General features: G+C 40.3%; 1 protein-coding gene across 1 annotated transcript in view; it reads right to left on the minus strand.

The window, feature by feature from the left end:
• Positions 1 to 978: 978 nt before the first annotated feature.
• LOC112246568 (glutamate receptor ionotropic, kainate 3-like) overlaps positions 979 to 21,054 on the minus strand; it is a 125,723-nt gene continuing 105,647 nt past the window's right edge. Inside the window, exons 12-16 of the mRNA XM_024414961.1 lie at positions 16,976 to 17,094; positions 11,214 to 11,431; positions 8,557 to 8,782; positions 5,650 to 5,903; positions 979 to 4,982 (exon numbers count right to left, since the gene is read on the minus strand). Of these exons, the coding sequence (XP_024270729.1) occupies positions 4,590 to 4,982; positions 5,650 to 5,903; positions 8,557 to 8,782; positions 11,214 to 11,431; positions 16,976 to 17,094 (1,210 nt within the window). The 3' untranslated portion in view covers positions 979 to 4,589. The remainder of the gene's footprint in view (positions 4,983 to 5,649; positions 5,904 to 8,556; positions 8,783 to 11,213; positions 11,432 to 16,975; positions 17,095 to 21,054) is intronic.

A 21,054-nucleotide genomic window follows, 5' to 3' on the forward strand; every position in this document is an offset into this window, starting at 1 on the left:
ATGATTACTGGGATAGTATAAGGGATGATGGTTGGCAATCTCTATCAAGGCCTAGACAAAGACTGTTATACAAGAATGTTTCTCTGCTTGCTGTTCCTCATTAAATGTCACAGTAACAGACAATAGCAGAAGAGACCTTTTCTAAGAAGGCTTCTATGTTCTCATGTGTGGATGTATGCCATTGAGTAATAGTCATGAAAGACAAATGGCCGCTCAGTGTGTATCAGTAATTACCCCTGGAGTCTCAAGATGCGGTCACTACAGATGAACTCTCTTCAGAAGGCCTCTATCCATCTTTTTCGCGTAGCAGAAGTGCCCCCCCCCCTCACATTAGACAGCTCAGTCACTTACCACTCCAACATGCACTACTCTCTCCACTCTCCCTGCTTGATATGCATGTCTTAGCGAGTCACAATGGTAATCTGGTAAATAGCAGGTTTAAAAATGCACAAGTTTCTCTGTGGTGCCCTCCTGCCTTTCATGTCACTGTGCACTTATACTTCAGTGGTTCGGTATCAGCCACCTCAGGTAAAGCATGACTTCAAAGGGATATTCCACCCTGAGTGAATGGATCCATACGGCAAATGGCAACAAAGTTCTCCTTGAGCCAGTTCTGCAGAGTGAGTTTGGATACACTGCAGTGTGAAAAGTTTACCTTTCCATACCGGGAAGGATACAAATGTGAAACAACCTGAGAATATAATGTACCACTCCACTAGTAGTGCAAAACAACCTGTTAATACATAGAATTCCAGAGTAGATGTTCAGACCTGCATTCAATCTGTGCTGTACATTGTTGCAATACATTGTTGTCTACCAATCAGAGAGACAGCTGGAGATTTTAACCTGAGAATATGTTGGGTAGACTACAATGTATAGCATTGCATAGCAACAACGGATTCTTGGGTTTAGTTGTATGAATCTCGTCTCTATCGACTGACACAGTGTCTATGAATAATAGGACTCAAACAAGAGTAATGTAGTTTTACATTTTTTATTTAAAACTTTAAAATCATATAACCCATACAGCAAACTGTACAATTGAATTATTCACAGTGTGTTAAAAAGAAAATAACGCAATAGCTTCTCTATGATTTTATATTTCCCCATGTTTTACTTGGTTATTCTAACAATAGTCTTCTCTTAACACATACAGTTATTAGGTAAACAGAAAATGTTACAAAACGTTACAAAAAACTATATTCATAGAAATTCTGCATGTCCACAAAGAAAACCCTGGTCGGCACCAACATATTAACCCTATTATTTGAAAGGTCTCCTGTCAAACGATAGAAGCAGACAATTCAGCTCAGCTCAGCTCACCTCAACTCAAAACCAGACATAAATAAATACCTAGCGCTGTGACTGTTTGATTGCTGAATAAAGTGTAACTCATTCTAACTCATACCACATACTGCACATATTATGTGTCATTTTATTTTTTTCATTATTTTTATCTTAGATTTCATAAAATGTTGTAAAATAACTGGATTCACATTTTGGTATAAAAAAGACAGTATGCTTAATAACTGGGACTGATTGAATTAACTGAACTAAAATCTTGGTAGTAAATTCAAATAATTTTATTAAAATGGATCACTGATGTCCATTTTCACCACAATTATTTCGGAGAGTATGTGGATTGACAAAAAAAAACATTAAAGTACCTTGTGTTTGCAGTCAAAGGGGAATTCAACTGGAAGCCAGTCTAACCTGTAGTGTAACAACCAGTCTTTGCCCAACTGCATCATGGGTTTCAAAAGAGAAGAAAAGAGCCAGCTAGATCATACAAAATCTATTCTAAATGAGTTTCCTCTACAGTTTTGGGGAATTCAATATTACAACGTCACATACACCTCATATCAATATATTAGGTGCGATAAAATAAGATTTACATATAATATTCTGCTCTTGATGATCCTAATCCAATATAATATATTATAATCCATTCCAATCGAATAAATTAATATGGAGGATGGGGAAGTGGGAGTGGGGTACAGGTTAACGTGGCATGTGAAACCAAATTTAAATTAAGAAATTGTGTTTGGCTGAGAACAAAAATGTATGTATTTATCTGTAAAAATGTAGCAAAATACATTGTCTCCTGTTCACCTTATCTACATGTACTCTACTTTGCAGACGTGAGTTGATTAACATTTATACAAAGAGTTTCTACCAAACCGATAATAAGTCACACAGATTTAAGTTTCCTTGAATCTTTACATTGTTAATGTTGAAAAAAGGAACCCAAGATAGTTTGTCTTTTTTTATCAATATTGTAAACCTCACAGAGGTATGCTGTCTCTTCAGCTCCCTATTCCGGCAGCTCACATAGACTGCTAGCATCCTACAGCTCAATACTCATTGCAGATATACAGTTTATAGGCGTTACAGACGACATAAACACAGAAAAACCAAACTTCAGATCTTCCGTCTGTTTGTTCATCTCATCATCTGAGCATGATATTGACTAATTGAATTATATCTATCTCTAGTGCACAGTATGAAAATCATATGCAAAACCAAAACCAAAGGGTCTTGTCAGCCACTCAGGCTAGCTCTATCTCATTTCCGTAACGGTAGCATAGCGTTCGGTAACGCTGCTACAAAGCTTTTAGATCGGGCCTGCAACAAGAATAAGCTAAATAATTGTCCCAAGGACATTCATTGTTGCCGTGGCCACAAAGTAAACACACATAGAAGGAAGAGTATGATGACAGCATTTGTTTCTTACTCATACGGTATCTTGTCCATTGTCCTCCGACCAACACACTACTAAACCAAGTCATTTACAGTCACCTGCGATTACAGAACTAAAACCAAACAGCTTAAAAACAGTGACTATGAAGTCTGTACATCTGTACTGTGCTCTCTGCATTTCTTTCATATCACTGACATTTTTAGATTAGAGTGTCTGTTTAGCAGTCAGAAGGGTTAGAAGGTAATTCATTGCAAGCAGCAAAAGCAATTAAATGGACGCTGTGCGATTATAACATGGCTATTTCTGAGGGGCCTTATTGTAGAGACATTTTGGCACAATGGAAACAGATGGCTAATTGCCCTCTGAAAATGCTATATTGCCATGGATTTTTTAAAGACAACTAAAAGCCAATGTAGACACATTTCTCTGAACTGCTTATTAAGTGGACATGGGCAGAGATAACCAACAAGAGATAACCAACTAGCCAAGCTAGCTGGCTAACTAGCTAGCTGACTATAACCCTAACCATAACCCCTCAAACATGAATGGTATGATTGGGTTTAACATAACCATAAATATGTTATGCTTTTATGAGTAAATCAATTCAGTTTATACCCCTAAATCGTACAGTTGTTCAACGTATAAATGTCGAAAAAAGTAATGAGACCAGGTAGTTATTTTAGAGGACAATATAGACTAGTAAGTGCAACAAATAAATATAAGGAGGTTCGTGTCCGTTTATCATTGGGAGCCAAATAAGAGTAAACACTTCAAGTTATGTACTTGCATTTTGGTACATGAATACGTTGAAGCAAATCACTCCTCGTTCATTATCCCATGGGTTTTGTATATTTGTTTTTTGGGGCATCTTATCAATCACACAAAGTCATTACATCTGATAGAAACACATTACCCTGTGTTGTAAAGAGGGAAAAAGCCATGGTTATTCTTCTTTAACATAGTTTAATTGACAAATTCATCCAATGTTTAGTTTTATTTTACGGGCATATCTTTGGCAATTGGCTAGTTCTTCATTTTTTTCACATACTAAATTATCTGAACGTCCACAAAACATATGTCTGAAAGTAACGTGGTGAAGCACATACAAATTGGGCCCTACATTTTGTTTAGTCACAATAACAAAATGGCACCATGTGGAAATGTTCATTCATTTCATTCATTATTCATTAACAATAAATCAACGTCTCCCCATTAAAATCTCGGGATAGCTTCAGTGATATCTCTCTCTCTTTGAACAGTAATGTTTCGTCAATTAAAGATAATCTGCGAACCTAGTTCACTGAGTGACCAATGCTCTCTCTTACTATGGGATTTGCTCACTGTTCGGATTCCATTGCTGTCATCTGCATGTACTAAGGACATGTTTATTGTAGTGGAATTATAACAGGCCGATGGTCCAAGCCATGCATTTATAAACGCCTCCCACAAAATAGACAGTGACTCAAAGAGAGCAAATCAAGAACCCAATGTTATGTCTGTACAAGGTTTGAGGTAACATAATTTTCTGCTGCCAAAGGACCTCCAGACAAGATAAAAAAGAATCGTCAGAACTTTGAATGATCGTGATGTGCTATGTGTGACATAACTGATCTCCCATCAAAACCCCATTTCCCATGTCTGTCTGTAGTTCTTTTATTGCCATGCTCAACGAAGCCAACTCTGTCTTTATGCCATATGTCCAATAAAAAGGTTGAATCTTTGTTGTCAATCAAGGATTCCTTGGATATCTTGTGATTCCTTGGTGAGTGTATATTTTGTGTTACGTACGTAAACATCGGACTTGAATACAGATTATTTGGAGATGGTTCTTCTCCTCCACCTCACTCTCTCTTTTTCTGTCTCTTTTGGAATACATGGGTGAACGTTGTCATACCTGTGTCGCCGATGCTGCCATTTTGATAGTACCATGTTTAGATAGTGTTCCATGTTTCGTTAGTGTCCCTATGTCGCTGTGGTTGATGGTGAATCTGGTGATCCCCTCGATTCCATTGTCCCAGGTTTCGGGACCAATCATGCCCTCCACATTGCTCAGGAGGCTCTTTCTCTGGGAGGCGCAAACTGTCACGGGAACACGGGGGTCATCCCAGTGTTGCAGCTCAAGTTGTCCTTTCCCGGGAGTCGTCGGTCGTTGAACGTGTGCATGTTGATCACTGCATCCGTCTTGACCATGACCGGGACCTGGTGGTGGGGCTTGTGTTTCACACGCGTCCCGCAGGTGAACGACTGTCTGATCTCGTCCACCATGGCACTGCAGAAAGACCTCTGGGCAAAAAGGGCGAGGATGAGGGGAGAGAAGGGGGGAAAGGGATGGGGGTAAATGCCTTAGCTTTAAATGGTTCTGACAGCATAGAGTGTCAACAAAATCAAGAGTGCAAAACACATTTGCCACAAAACATTCATGCATGTTGTTCCTCTCCCATCGCTGACAGCCATGTCAAACTGCAACCCCCACCACATGCAACCCACGCAATGTGCACTGCTCCTGCTCTGTCAGATAGATTGAACACAGAGCCGTATTCTTACCCCATTACCTATACAAGCATGCTTGACACAACCCACTTAGTTGCATAACTCCAATCTGCGATTTACAACTGCTGAGATTCATAGTATTCTGACATCTGCAATGACTAATAACGGATTAATTCGGCATGCTCCAATTTGCAATTATGCATGTTAAAATTAAATAAGTGTTCTATTCTATGGCCAAATAGCACAGGGATTATTTGAGGGAATGCAAATTCCTTTAATAAAGGGAACTAAAATGGACAGAGTACAGCTTGAATTTTAAGGTTGTGTTCATATTGTTAGAAATAAGGACAGTTAGGCAAGGATCTAAAATTAACCAATGTCATTAATAAAATAATCACATCAAGTACCTAAATTACTGATCAACAATCTTGAATCAGATTCATGGGGATAATATCTACCTGCTCACGTTTCGCCGTCTTCCTTAGCTTGTATATGAATTCGGCTATAGCCACAAAGACGGAGAGAACCAGGCCACACGCCAGCACTATAAAGATCCCTCCCAGGTTCGGAATGCCCATGGGGCCGGCTTTCTCACGGCGCTCTTCGTCCAGACAGCTGCTGCCGCTCCACCACTTCTCCTTGAGCATGTGCAGACGGCCATCTTCCAGGATGCTCAGGATGGCGATGGTCACTTTGTCCCGGTATGGAGAGCCTGTAAGGCAAGCAACAGGTTTGCTTTAGACTGGTTGAAAGATAAGATAAACCACTAGCTGGATCTCGTTGATGAGGCCACAGGGGTGTTTTCACAACATATGGCTCAAATGTAGTCATTGCATATTAATATACAGTACCAGTCAAAAGTTTGGACACACCTACTCATTCAAGGGTTTTTGTAGAAACATACTGAAGACATTAAAACTATGAAATAACACATATGGAATCATGTAGTTACCAAAATAAAAATGTATTTTAGATTCTTCAAAGTAGCCACCCTTTGCCTTGATGACAGCTTTGCACACCCTTGGCATTCTCTCAACCAGTTTCACCTGGAATGCTTTTTCAACCGTCTTGAAGGAGTTCCCACATCCTGTCTCAGCCTCCAGTATTTATGCTGCAGTAGTTTATGTGTCGGGGTGCTAGGGTCAGTTTGTTATATCTGGAGTACTTCTCCTGTCCTATCCGGTGTCCTGTGTGAATTTAAGTATGCTCTCTCTAATTCTCTCTTTCTCTTTTTCTTTCTCTCTCTCGGAGGACCTGAGCCCTAGGACCATGCCTCAGGACTACCTGACATGATGACTCCATGCTGTCCCCAGTCCACCTCCAGTTTCAACTGTTCTGCCTGTGATTATTATTATTTGACCATGCTGGTCATTTATGAACATTTGAACATCTTGGCCATGTTCTCTTATAATCTCCACCCGGCACAGCCAGAAGAGGACTGGCCACCCCACATAGCCTGGTTCCTCTCTAGGTTTCTTCCTAGGTTTTGGCCTTTCTAGGGAGTTTTTCCTAGCCACCGTGCTTCTACACCTGCATTGCTTGCTGTTTGGGGTTTTAAGCTGGGTTTCTGTACAGCACTTTGAGATATCAGCTGATGTACGAAGGGCTATATAAATAAATTTGATTTGATTTGATGTTGAACACTTGTTGACTGTTTTTCCTTCACTCCATGGTCCAACTCATCCCAAACCATCTCAAATGGGTTGAGGTCAGGTGATTGTGGAGGCCAGACTGGAGGTGTGTTTTGGGTCATTGTCCTGTTGAAAAATAAATGATAGACCTCTGAGCGCAAACCAGATGGGCGTTTCGCTGCAGAATGCTGTGGTAGCCATGCTGGTTAAGTGTGCCTTGAATTCTAAATAAATCACAGACTGTGTCGCCAGCAAAGCACCCCCACACCATCCCACCTCCTCCTCCATGCTTCACGGTGGGAACCACACATGCAGAGATTATCAAATCAAATCAAATCTGGTCACCAAATCTGGTGACCAGATCTGGTCATCTGGTCATCTGGTCACCTACTCTGCGTCTCACAAAGACACGGTGGTTGGAACCAAAAATCACAAATTTGGACTCAGACCAAAAAACAGATTTCCACCGGTCTAATGTCCATTGCGTGTGTTTCTTGGGCCTGAGCAAGTCTATTCTTCTTATTGGTGTCCTTTAGTAAAGGTTAAATAAAAATATTTAAAATATTAAAACTTGTTAATGTGAAGCATTTATTTGGGCTGGAATCTCTGAGGCTGGTAACTCTGGTTCTTCCATTCCTGTGGCGGTCCTCATGAGAGCTAGTTTCATCATAGCGCTTTATGGTTTTTGCAACTACACTTGAAGAAACTTTCAAAGTTCTTGAAATGTTCCGTATTGACTGACCGTCATTTCGCTTAGCTTATTTGAGCTGTTCTTGCCATAATATGGACTTGGTCTTTTACCAAATAGGGCTATCTTCTGTATAATAGGGCTATCTTCTGTATACCAAGCGCATTAACAAGGAAAGAAATTCCACAAATTAACTTAAGGCACAACTGTTAATTGAAATGCATTACAGATGACTACCTCATGATGTTGGTTGAGATAATGCCAAGAGTGTGCAAAGCTGTCATCAAGGCAAAGGAAGGCTACTTTAGGGTGGTTACTTTAAAGAATCTCAAATATATTTTGGTTACTACATGATTCCATATGTGTTATCTTATAGTTTTGATGTCTTCACTATTATTCTACAATGTAGAAAATAGTCAAAATAAAGAAAAACTCTGGAATGAGTAGGTGTGTCCAAACTTTGACTGGTACAGTAAATCAATTCAAAGTTTATTGGTCGTGCACACAGTTGTGCAGATGTCTTCACAGGTGCATCGAAATGCTTATGTTTCTAGCTTCAACAGTGCAGCAATATATATGTTTTATTTACTTAACTAAGCAAGTCAGTTAAGAACAAACTCTTATTTACAATGAAGGCCTACCGGTGAACCGTGGGTTAACTGCCTTGTTCAGGGGCAGAATGACATATTTTCACCTTGTCAGCTCGGGGATTCAACCTTTCGGTTACTGGCCCAACGTTCTAACCACCATGTACCTGTCGCCCCAAATATCTAGAAATATCTAGAAATAAGTGAACAATACACACACAGTCCAAAAATGACAAAAATACAATAGTAGCACGGTAGTAGTTAGTCGAAATGCTCTGCATCGAAAGCACAAATATAGGATGAATGTGTTATTTGTTTCTGTCCAGCTTGAAGGACCACCTCCTACCAGTGTATCAGTGGGGGATGGTGCTTGTTGCAGGAGGTATGGAGAGCTGGAGATTATTCATACCATCAGGAAGCTATTATATCAATTAAGGTACAGATGTTGTTACATCTTACCCATGGGAGTGCCTATTCCATAGCCTTTGCTGTCAATGACGCCTCCAACCTGGGTGAGGTTGCAGTTCCGCTGGGTAATGTAATCGATTGTGGTAGACTCCATGAGCAAGGCATAGTCAGACTTCAGAACCCTCTGGATGCCGTCCTCAATGGACTTGACAAGCGACGTACTCTGTTTACTACTCATGAAGGCCCACATCTTCTCAAAAGTAGACACCTTTGATTTCTGTAAGGGGAAGAATTGAAAGTACAATCAATGTTGAATCTCAGATTGTGCATTACAGCTGGTCAAAGGGGCATTGAGTCTACACAGTTCTTTTTTTTAAATTAACATGTTTTCTACACCGTGTTGATCCCATTACACGATAGCCCTCTGGTGTTGAAAATACTCTGGCAATCTTGAGCACCTATCATGCTGTTATTATCCTTTTCCCACAATTCTCCATTTCGAGAAGTATATAATTGTACGAATAAAGGAACGTATTGGAGCCTTGAGCTCCAAGAAAAGGAATAAACTGTTCAATGCCACTTTAACATTCACTGCTTTCAAGTCCTATATGTACTTTCATACATCTATTGTTTTATTTTTTGATATAAAAAGTGACTTGTGCCACTGGATATAATAATTTAGTAAGGGGAGGTAATGTCATCTATTTTCATCCACAGGAAATAGTGAAAAATGCTGGATTAATTTAGTTCCTCTCTATTAGCCTTGCATTTGTCTATGTGATATTTCATGCTACTTGACAAGGGGTCAAATGTTATTCCATACCTAATTTCAGATAATTACTGACTCATCACCCTAGTCATTTGAAAATATGAAGGATGTTAAAGCTCTTTAGTTACTTAATTCCTGCATTGACGGTTAAAATGTGATTTTTATTTATTTAGACGTGCAGGTGACACACAGAGTACATCTGATTGTCAAGATAGCATAGTGCTACTGTAAGTGTGCCAGAGATTACAGTGCAAAGATTTACTTTGCCCTACAGTGCCCTTCCATGCAGTGTGGTTTGACATATCTACAGCTACTCCCGACCTCTTCAGTATTTATCAGCTCCCTCATCCGCTTCAGTCGAGCTCGTTAGCCCTCCCAGTGATAACGAGAAGGAACCGAGGGCACTTGAGCTCTGCAACTGATGAGGTAATTATAGACACCTGTGTCTCCTCTGACTAATAACACTGCAATCATACCTGTCACTAATCAAAGTAAACACGCTTAAGGAGTAAAATCCACTTTTTACTGTTCTGAGAACTTACAGCAAGTTCTTGACTAATTGTCAATAATCTTTCATTTAGAGAAGGTTCAAATAGATGTGTATAGCTCAGGGTAGACAGGCAGCCATTAGATACTAAAGGCCCTAATGAGGAGATGATGAGTAGGATAAGGTGTGTTTCAGTAGGGGCTGGAGCAAAAGCCTGAACACTCAGTAGCTCTCCAGGAAGAGAGTTGGCCACCCCTGGTTTATACCATAGCCAGTAGTTCCAATGGTTAGGCAACTGATGACTCTAATTTGGTATAATCACAAATTCTAGTTACTCCATGGACCATGCCTAATCCCTCATTGAACTCCATGTTAATCAAGCCTCCTGGAATAGAATGGTTACTAATGTTCTCTTTCTCCTCCGGTGGATTTGTTGGTGGTCACTGGGAATCTTTAAGCGGGTGAAAATTCTATCGGTGGATATTCTGATCGGGTGGGTCATAGAGCAACTGAGACATATTGCTAACAGAGAGTAGAAAGAGAGAAATTATGAATAATAATATTTGTAACACACTTTTCAAAATCCCAAAGTGCCAATAAGTATAATATTAATGTAATGTAATATGAATAAACCAATATAAAGGAAATAGGGATGACGGAAATATCAAATGAGAGAAGTCAACAAAAAATACAACCTCAATTGTATTGTCAAGGCAGGGGAAACTACAAAGATACTCCCTTTAGCAGAGGCACACATATTACAGAGAATATTTGAAAGTGTAAAACTGGGACAATCACCCTGGGTAAAATGATCTGTTATCGTTGCTATTGTGTGCCATAAACGTATGGACCTTCCCTTGTCCATAAAACATTTTCCATAGCACTGTGTCCAATATTTTCCTTTTCTTACCCAGAAAAATAGCAAACCCTTACATGTTATTCAGCACCACTGTGACAGCATCTGAGGCGAAACTCAAAATAATAAAATAAAGCTGAGAACCCTGCAGGGCAAAAGCTGAAACTTTGGAATAAAAAATCATTATGGAGGATCACATCAAACAGCGTGGAGAAGTGGAGAACTTGCTTTTGCAGCGGGAATTAAGATCTAACTGGAAAAAAAATTAATATATATATATTTTGTGGAATATGATTATTTTATTTTATTGAGAAGCATACTGTATATAAAAAAGTACGAATCCAGCATCTTGTCTCAGTTCTTCATAAACACGTTTTATGAGAATATAACTTTGTGTACTCAGCGTGCTTCAATCAATGGGGCTGCATTCAAACTGCTTAAAATGACTGGAGAATTGAAATGAAGAGATTTAATTATGTTCTTTTCAGATAATGTTCCTGGCAGATTGTTTATTTAATACGAGTAATGAAATCAACATGAAACAAAAGCACAACTCAAAACCAAAGCAGACAGACCCCGTCTTCTAAGATACATACCTTGAAGAAAGACATGGTGGCACCGTCTTTGACCACACCATACTCAATCTTGGTCTGCTTGGCGATGTCGTCGGCAGAGTCCACGGGTGACTCCATGCGCTCCACGGTGAGGAAGGCGGCCAGGTTGGCCGTGTAGGAGGAGATGATGATGAGGGTGAAGAACCACCAGATGCCTCCGATGATCCTGGTGGACAGGGCTTTGGGCATCAGCTCAGAGCCTGGATGGCAGACAGGGTGAGGGAGAACAACGGTCACCTTATAGATACACTATAGGTAATTGTGTAGTTAACATTTTGGCTTGAATTTTGCCTGCATGGTTCATATACATATTCTATGATATATGAGGTCATTTCCAGACAATATTTCTGTCCATTTAGGGGACCCATTTTGACTCGAGAGTACCCCCAGAGGCGAAAGTTTATTATAGCCTTTATAAGGAAGACGTTTGACATCACATATGCATCTTCTTTATATAAGACTGTTACAGAATATAACAAACACAATGGTTATATGGTTGCTTTTTCACATAAAAGGGATTCATGGAACATACACACTCTTGGTCTTACTCAAATTCTCAGATGGAAAACAACTAAAGGGGCATATCTAAGTACCTGGCAGCCTTCCTAAGTTTGGAAGGCTGCCATTATATTTTAATTTGACTACAATTGGCTGATTATGAAGGAAGAGGCTCAGCACAACCTTTTGGGGGGCGATCCCAAACTCTAATGCCAGATACAGTAGGATTCCTGGATCAACACAAACCCCCAGTCTGGGTTGAGAGTTCATTTAAAAATAATGGTCATGTTCCAGGCTGACAATATTCCAGTTGTGTTTCATGCGCCATTCAATGGTTGTGTGCAAGTTATCGACTGCAGAGTCAGGTATCTGATTGCTATATCAAATGATGAGGTTAGTTGCAATTTCAAACACCTATACATGCATTGTGAGATATCATAATCAGGTCACAATCAGCTTTATTGTCCTAGAAGAGGAAAATCCTAGCACAGCTCACACATGAATGCGTACTTGCCCATAGAGGGTAGCTACATATAATTGTTCATTATAGTGATAACCCCCGGGATAAAACTCCCCCAGAGGGGCGCAATGCGACACTTAATTGACCGGTATCTCCGAAATGACTGGAGGAGATCAAAGCAGTAATGGAGTGGGTGGTCTGGGCTGGAGATCTGGCATGCATCTGCAATGTAGTCAGCCTGGAACGTGGCCTCTGATACCACCAAGCTTAACAGACAGAAATCTATTCTGCCGTTTTTGAAATAATAAACTGACACATGTTAGCTTTTTCGCTGTGGGGTTTCATAAAGAAACCTGACACTAGGCCTGCGTCCAATTAAAATAATGTCACCAAGACAAAGAAGTCACATCTAAATGTGATTCTGCTCTTTCTCTGCCTTTGAAACGTTCCACCTCCTTTGCCACAGCTGTATGTTCTATATGCTTTCTTTTATTTGGGCTGTTTCATATGCATTTTGAGATTACAATGTGTCTGTTTTGTGTTTTGTATTCTTCTTTGCATGATTTTTAATTGTGTAGAACAGTGTCTCACAAAGAATGCATGCATAACATACATCCATTTGTGACAACTTACATTTGACAGGTTGAAAATGTGTTATCAGTCTCAGGACATAAATGTTCAATTACTTAGGTTGGCCAGACTGCCTCCCACAGCATTTAGTATGACATTGTGAGGTCCTCCGTCAGATAAATTCCCATATCTTTTTTACAATTGCTTTTTGACTCACGGCTAAAGATACTTTATTTTCTGTCCCTGTCGACGCCTAAAACAACCTCTCCACCAGAGGTTGTGTTCAGTGCCCTCTACTACTTTACTGAGAAGATTTATGAGGGCAATTTTGAAGAGTAACCACCCCACTGAGAGGAGGTAAAGTGGTCAGCTTTTTAACCTTCCTTACCCAATTTGATTGGATTTGTCCTTTGCGATTTGACAGCCTTTACACGGTGGCTAAACAAGGCCAGTACAGTAACACTCCAAGGTAAGAACTATCACTTAAGAATAGGAGGACACCCAGCTCAGCAGTCAGACTGGTAAGGAACTGGAACTGGTAGCCCAATTGGATTCCAGGCCGTAAAATGCTGTTGTCAGCTGGAGCGCACGGCACCTAGAACACTCTAATAAATACAACAATAGTGCCGCCGAGGAAATAAAACCTTGTCAATGCATTATACATCTCCTTGAAGAAGAACTTCATGTCTTCCAAGCCAAAGAAGTACACATGTCCTTTCAGAGCAGAAGACAATGACGCAGTGTTTCAGTCAACAAAGCAACACAATCTCAGTGACTGCAGGGCTGCTGCAGCTAGAATGGCCTAGGTGCTGACATCATAGTTTCAAGTAGTCATGTCATGTGAAAGGCCTTGCAAAACACGATGGCAAAAAAATTCCAATCAAATTATGTTACAGGATGGGGGATGTGACTCTAAATACACACTACGGCAAAATGGCAATGTTATTGAGAAAGGTATTAGGCCCCGGGATGCTGAATGAATGAAGGACATTCTATTTTTGTGCCAAAGCACCCAGTTGGCAACCCATCCCTTTTGGGATTCGTTGACACAAACACACATTACAATCATTTGCTGTGATCATTCTGTGATAATTATTGATGCTTGCAATATTGCATACAGTGGTAACATTTGCCGTGATCCACCTGTGTGAAATTCATGCGTTCACAGTACCCCCTATCAACCATAGTACAATATTCGACTTGCAAAAAGCATTCATAACTACTCATGGCTCCTTATAACAGCATTGACAAAAGCACACAGGCTTAAGATAGATTCACAATGCATTACACAGAAGTGTCTGATAAAAAAAGGAAACTGCTTGCTCCATCGTCAGTTTGAAAAAGGACAATCAGAGCCTTTCTGGGAGTTATATTGTCTGTGGATTTAGAAGCACTGAGTACTATTAAATGCAATGCCCTGGCTTTCTCCCCATATTATTTTCCCCACAACCAAAGCTTCAACTTAACATCGGGGAGGCACCTCTTCCTGTGAGAATCATTACCTGCACTTAACATTCTCTCCTTAGCGGCCTCATCACATAAAAACACGCTCTCTACGCCAGAGGCTGTTAGAGCTTGTTAATCTCTTTTTAAATACTGAATGTCATATAAACTAAAAATGTTTTCCAAGTTGAGAAACTCTCTTCTCCTTATTGGATTAAGATTACACAGATAAGGTCAAAACAATGCCCCATGACTATAAATGCAATATTTTGTACAGCTTATGTTACTTACACATTTTGTGTATCAATTATATTCATGTTTCACCCGTTTTGCAACACCCATCAGACACTATGTTTGCCATGAGAAAAGCCTCACACTGCCCAGAGCGCACCTCTTTTGAAGCATGCAAGTTGTGCTTTTACACCTCTCCATTTTGTGTGTTCTTGTTTTGTAGGACACCTCACTCCCACAGACAAGCTGGCAGGATTTTGTTTTATTAGGCTGTTCTTCCTCTTCCAAACATGTCAATGAAATGGCTTCCTCCTCAGCGGCTGTTAGGTGAGTTTGGCAGCCGAGCATAAGGTGTCTGGTTTGTATAACAAAATGCACCCTTTGGATACATACTTGGACCTTTTGAATCAGGGCAGAACACATAGCACTTTTTGCATTTTCCATTAGCAGTTATTGTATTCTTTCCAGCATGGAATTAAATAAAGTATATTTCTCTGCCTCCTTGGTTTTTCTTTTTTTACGGTTTGAGTGTGAGTACCTGCTGAACTCCATGGTCCTTTTTCTCTCTCACGCACCGGTCACCATTCTCCTTAGCCTGAGCACAGACCCTCAAACTTCTTTGCTACAGACAGGTAATCTGGCATTTTCCTGTAATGCCAGATGGCCAGTCCGCACCTGGCTACAGAACACATAGGTGCCACAATTACTCAATACTAGACCGTAGATAAATGTGCGCAGGCAGCACATGGTGCTCCAGGGTGAAGACTGTTATTTCTGCATTGATAAATGACATGACCAATCGATTAGATCATATAAAGGTTTGTTATAAGGAACTGGATTTTAAAAAACGCATTTTGTGTGGGTATGTCTTCCAGAGAATCAATGTTTGACCTACTTTTTTAGTTAACTGCAAATGACGCAGGTTATTTCTTTTTTTTTCACTTTCACTGAGTTAGATTGGGAAAAGGTAACATGTTTAAAGAGTAATTGTAACCTGTTAACATAATTGTTCTAAGCAATTCCAGACCACATTAGCACTATGATCTTAAAGGGATAGTTCACCCAAATTACAAAGATAGATATCCTTTTGGTTTTGTTAACCTTGCTACTGTCACCAAATGCATTTTTTTTTCACTTGTGTCCAAAGAACAAAGCAAGTCAATATCCCAGATGAAATCATTTTCCGTGTTTGATGTCCAAATCATTTTAAAGTAACTGTATAGACTCTTAGATCATTTTGCTGTATCAAGTAAAATATCCTGTTGTATGGTATGTAATCTGGGGGAACAACATTAACCTGCTTAGAGGAGGACAGTATTCAAAGGAACAACCACACACAACCACACACAGGTGGTTTAAGTTTTAAGTTCAAGATTCAAGTGGTTGACCTACCATTCCAATGACAAAGGACTATCAATCCTGTTCAAAGATGAATCACCAACTTCCTGTTTTGCTCGTTCCTCTCCTCCCTCGCATATTGTACTGTTAGACTCCTAGCCTCCACTCACAATGCAAATAGTCAGAGATACCATGCAGCTACGCGGAACAGCTGCCGAGGAGTACAGCATTTGTGCTTAATGGATTGTCGCATTTGCGCTCCTTACCGGCAGAGATCCACCGTCGAGCCTCCCTAATTTGTCTTGTTACATTGAGGTTAAACATTTTATTAGTAGCTCTTTTTTTTAATCCTCGGCTGACTTCATTATGTCAAAGCATTTACGGGGCTCCATTTGCTTACGAATGTCTTTAAGGGTGGACGAGGCGACCGCATTAGCGTGGTGTTGCCATAATATCCTTCCCCTAACCTTCCTCAGATTTGTGTAAGCTTACACAGAAGGTGGGATAATTGAAATAGGTACTTTGGGGGTTGGGGAAAGACTAAAGTTAACTGTCTTTCTCTGGCATAAGAAAGATGCTGAGAATTGACATATTTTAATATTATGAAATTATGCATAAAGGACAATTACATTACACTACTCCAGCATCATAAAAGGCCCAAGTGACATTTTACAAAATGTAATTTGTACCGAGAGCTGAGCTGTGTGTCGGACATAGATTTCGACAATGGGTCTTTGGTACGAGCACTCGGGAAACACAACAATATAAACATCAACCTTGTGGCCATAGCCAACGTCAGCGAGGAGTGACAGCTGGCATTTGTCAGACACGTTCTCCAACTTACCCTTTCGTCCCAAAACACAAACAGCTGTGTTATGGGGGAAACAAATGCTACCGTGTTTTCTGTCTTTACCTGCCACATTCTGACAGGTGTCTGACACCTACTTTCTCTCACCACTCCTGTTTCTACGAGCAGGCAGGGAGGTGACAACAGCTTTCTTTTGTAATGTACGTCTGAGCTCCAGTTGTTCCTGACGGGCAAGTGTCTTCTAAAACAGTCTCGAACATGGAAATGAGGTAGCTTGTCAGTTAAAGAGGTGGAGAGAGGTAGGGAGAGGGAGTGTGGCTCTGCAGAGGAAGGGAGTGGAGGGGGGACTGTTGCTTTTGACATGTGAAAGAGGGAACAAGCTAGGCTATACCATACCTTGCTGCATGAGGGAGCCCACACCGAACCAGAAGCTGTTAAGGAGGGTGAAGTTGTTCTCCACCACATCGGATCCGGGATTGCAGGGATGGGCGTCGTACCATTCGTACGGACTGAACCTACAGGGAGACAGGTGGAGAAGGATATCAGGAACAAAGGCTCCAGTGTACCACAATTTCGGCATAATAGTGTATTGTTACTGTGGGGCTCAGTTAACCCTGACGAGGCATGGGGAAAGAGATAATGTGCATTAGAATTCAATCCCTTTCTCACCAACATCAATATAGAAATAATGGGTACTCATGTAGCCCGCTATACAGAGAAAAATGAGTTCAAAGGAAAACTATGGCTCAAAACAGTTTAATAATCAATGATATAACTGTGTTCATACTGTAATATGGGGATGGGGGGTAATATAGGGACTTACACAGATCTGATATATTGCTCCCAAGTTTCCCTTGTATTATGCATGGGTATACCTATCTTTGTTTCATTTCATACTCTTGGCCAGTAATCCTGTGGCTTTTGGGGTGAACCATAGTAATGCATCTCAAATTGGTTCTAATAAGATGGAACAGAAGCTGTGCTTAATAATACATTCTAGTTCTCTGCATCGAAGGCCTCTCTGCTGGGTATAGCACTCCTGATGTGTCCTTGAGCCGAGCACTTAACCTGAATTTCGCCTGACAAAACCACCCATGAAGCGTTAGCCTACAGTGTCCCTAAAGATCTGTGCAACTGTGGGCACAAATTACGGGGTGCAAATGGAGACATATTTTCTTATGGCTTTTTACCCGCTATACAAACAAAAGACAAGCTGTAAAGATGTCCACTCTTATTGTTTTCAGTAACTTGATTGTTAGCGGTGCATGTGACATAGCATTTGTCAGTTGTGTTGACGTGCTCTTATGTGTCCTTGACGATAGCTGTCTGTCAACCCTGTTCAAATCAAAAAGTTTGCCGTACCCTTATATATCTCTGTAGATATCTCGCTGTGCTCAAAGGTAGCTAACTGTACACAAAAATACCACTTTCAGGACGACAGATATTGAAATGTCAATTTGGGATCGAACGAGGCATGCAACGCTGAAAATGTAGTAGTATAAAACCTGCGAAGCCCATGGTTCCACGTACTCTGCCATTTAGTGTAACATCTTCTCAAAGTGCTCCACACCATAAATCCTTTAATGTACATGAAACAGTCACTTTTAAAGGCAGCTGGAGAGATAAAACATGCTAAATGTCAGTGCTTTCCCTTCCTGAAATTAATTTTGAAAATGTTTTCAAATACGATCTGATTTATTCAGGGTGTTTTGCTGTCAGAGGAGAGGAGAAGAAGAGGAGGCTTAGATCCTTCGAAGCCAGATAGAAGCAGCATATTTTAAGAAGAGATGCTATCTACTGGCTTTCATGAACGTTAGCCAATGAGTGGAGAAAATAAGGTAACTCTTTATTTGGAAAGTCTATAGAGCATCTACAAATGGACTATCAGTAACATTTCAAACTTCATATCTACTAACCCTTGCACTAACCGTAATCTTAACCCTTACCCTTATTCTGAACCTAACCCTAACCGTAACCGTATCAAGCAGTTGCTATCAACAGATAGTTTGTTGATAGTATGATGCTCTACAGATAGACTATCCGGATTATCCAAATGAAGTATGACCGAAAATGGTCCCGAAAATAGTCTATTCAAAAAGAAGAGAATAAATCAAGACCTTAAGTTAGATGTCAAACGCTAATAACATTTCTAAGTGAGAATCATATATATATAGTGTCAATAAAGTGTCTTCTAAAACATTTGTTCATTTAATGGAATACATAGCTCAGGAGACTGGTTTGCATCTCCATGTTCCTCCATTGAATGGGGAAGGTGTTTAAAGATGGCGGCGTCCATACACTAAATACAAATGAGTTGTTTACCAAATTCGCTATATTGTACATTGCTCTATGTTACAATTATTTTGTATCGTCATTAGCACAGTATGTACAGTATACATGAACACAATTTAAGCAGACAATTTGAAAAACCCCAAAAAGTAGATTGTGCTGATTTATTGACGCATTGAACCATGTCACGCACTGTAGTTTGAAAACTCAATGGATAGTGGTAAAACCATGACGTCGTATCTGAATTCCGAAATCTTTATGCACCTTCGCCATTAGTGTGTTTTTCATTAAATCTGGTCACACTCGAATGATGCAAAAATCCCCCCCCAAAAAAATCTGTCCTCTAAATAGTATGAATGAGAATCAGAAAGCAAACCCTCGCCTCTCCCTCATTCTAGACAGACATAGCAGAAGCACCTGAAGCGGTAACTCAAAGAAATTGAAACTTGGCCAGTGTGTTGCTATTTGAAAAGATAAGGATGACCGGGGGAAAAACTCCATTATTACACTCTTTCTAGAGCGTAAGTTCTTACATTGGCATGGTATAGAAGTCGTATTTTTGTCATCTGTATTCCACTGCCAATTTTTATCTTATGGAATTTCAAAGATACATTTCCCCCCTAGTTACATCCTTAAAGTGATCCCAGGTTATAAGAGCACTGATAAGGCAAGTGCAAATACCGGGCACTGCTCAATGTTTTCTCTCTATCGTACTTAGAAAATGGTTGCTTGTGATTTATTTTCTGTTTTCATACTTCTGTAAGCACTCAAGTAGATGTCCCATATTGTTGACCTACGGTCATGGACTCCAAGATGGCTGTGGAAAAACACAAGGCTTAGCGCTTTCATAGTTCTCTTCTCGTGGGTGCCTGCTCAGTGACAAGGATCATGATTGTCCAGAAAAGCTTTTGACTTCAAATTTGTCTGAATTGTTTTTAAACTATAGACTATTAGTACAGTATATGTCTACCTGATATTGAACACATACATTTGCCTCTTTCGTCAAAGCGTTCTGGTTCTTCCAACATCTCAAGCACCCATACATCAAACTGCTATTTGAGCCTTCTTTTGGCTCTAAGCACTTCTGCTCGCTTTCTATGCAGGTCTCCAAAGAATGATGCAACAGTCAGAGATGATTTTCTACTTGTACTTACAAAAATAGGGTGCTAAAATGAGCTTGTATGCTTGTCTCAAGACATAATGGGAGAGGGTTGAGGAGCGCAGCTGGCTCCTCTCAGAACCCCAAGCCCCTTCAAAAGAACTTCCTCAAGCACCACTCCGCATTTGGAGGCACCAGGAAGTGGTGAGAAGCAGTGACAATGACCACAGAAGGCGAGCAGGATGCCTGCAAGTGGCACATGGGTTCTTTTCTTTCTCTCTTATGTAAATAATTCCGTAGAAGGTCTCAGGAACACATTTGGAACATATAGGGAAATACTGAAAAATCTGAGATACCCTGATCTCAATCAATACTAATTTCAACTTTCAATGATTTGTGGGGAATCTGGAAAAGATAACAAGCACAGGGAAATGTCATGAGAGACATTTTTTATTTTTATTATCAAATTTCTTTCTCCAGGTATCGGCAGGTATTTATTTTTATACATTTGAAAGACGAAAGTTGTTCGAAGAAGCATTACAACTGCAGATAAATTATACAGGAAATGCTTTGAATTGGAGAGTATAACTTCGCTGGTGGTTTGCTACTCTCATCTCTTTCTTCCACTGCTGGGCTCCACAGAGAGCCCACGCTGACATAACTGCCTTGATCACTACCCACCAGCTCACACAAAATGTAGGACTTGTACCAATTGAACATGGACCTACCGCTGAGCCGAGACCTTCTCTTACCCCCAACTGATGGAATCACTTGAGACCATCATTGACTGACTCAGTTCTGCAGAGATTCAGATTGGCCAGCCTCAATTTGTGCACTATATCCTTCCAGATAAAACATTTCCACATCGCTGCATCAATACACAGTTGGGGGCATTAAAACGTTAGGTTGCGCCTTGGTTTTGGCATGTTCAACATGGTGCTCCCCTAGTGAGAGACAGTGTTGTCACAAATAATTGTTTAACTAACTTTTTTGTGCCTGCAACGTAGCCCCTACAAGTAGAATAAACAAAAATATATCACTCAATAAAATTCAATGAACACAAACACACACAGAGACAGGCAGAACA

Source organism: Oncorhynchus tshawytscha, linkage group LG03, assembly GCF_018296145.1.
Source record: "Oncorhynchus tshawytscha isolate Ot180627B linkage group LG03, Otsh_v2.0, whole genome shotgun sequence".
Classification (NCBI taxonomy): domain Eukaryota; kingdom Metazoa; phylum Chordata; class Actinopteri; order Salmoniformes; family Salmonidae; genus Oncorhynchus; species Oncorhynchus tshawytscha.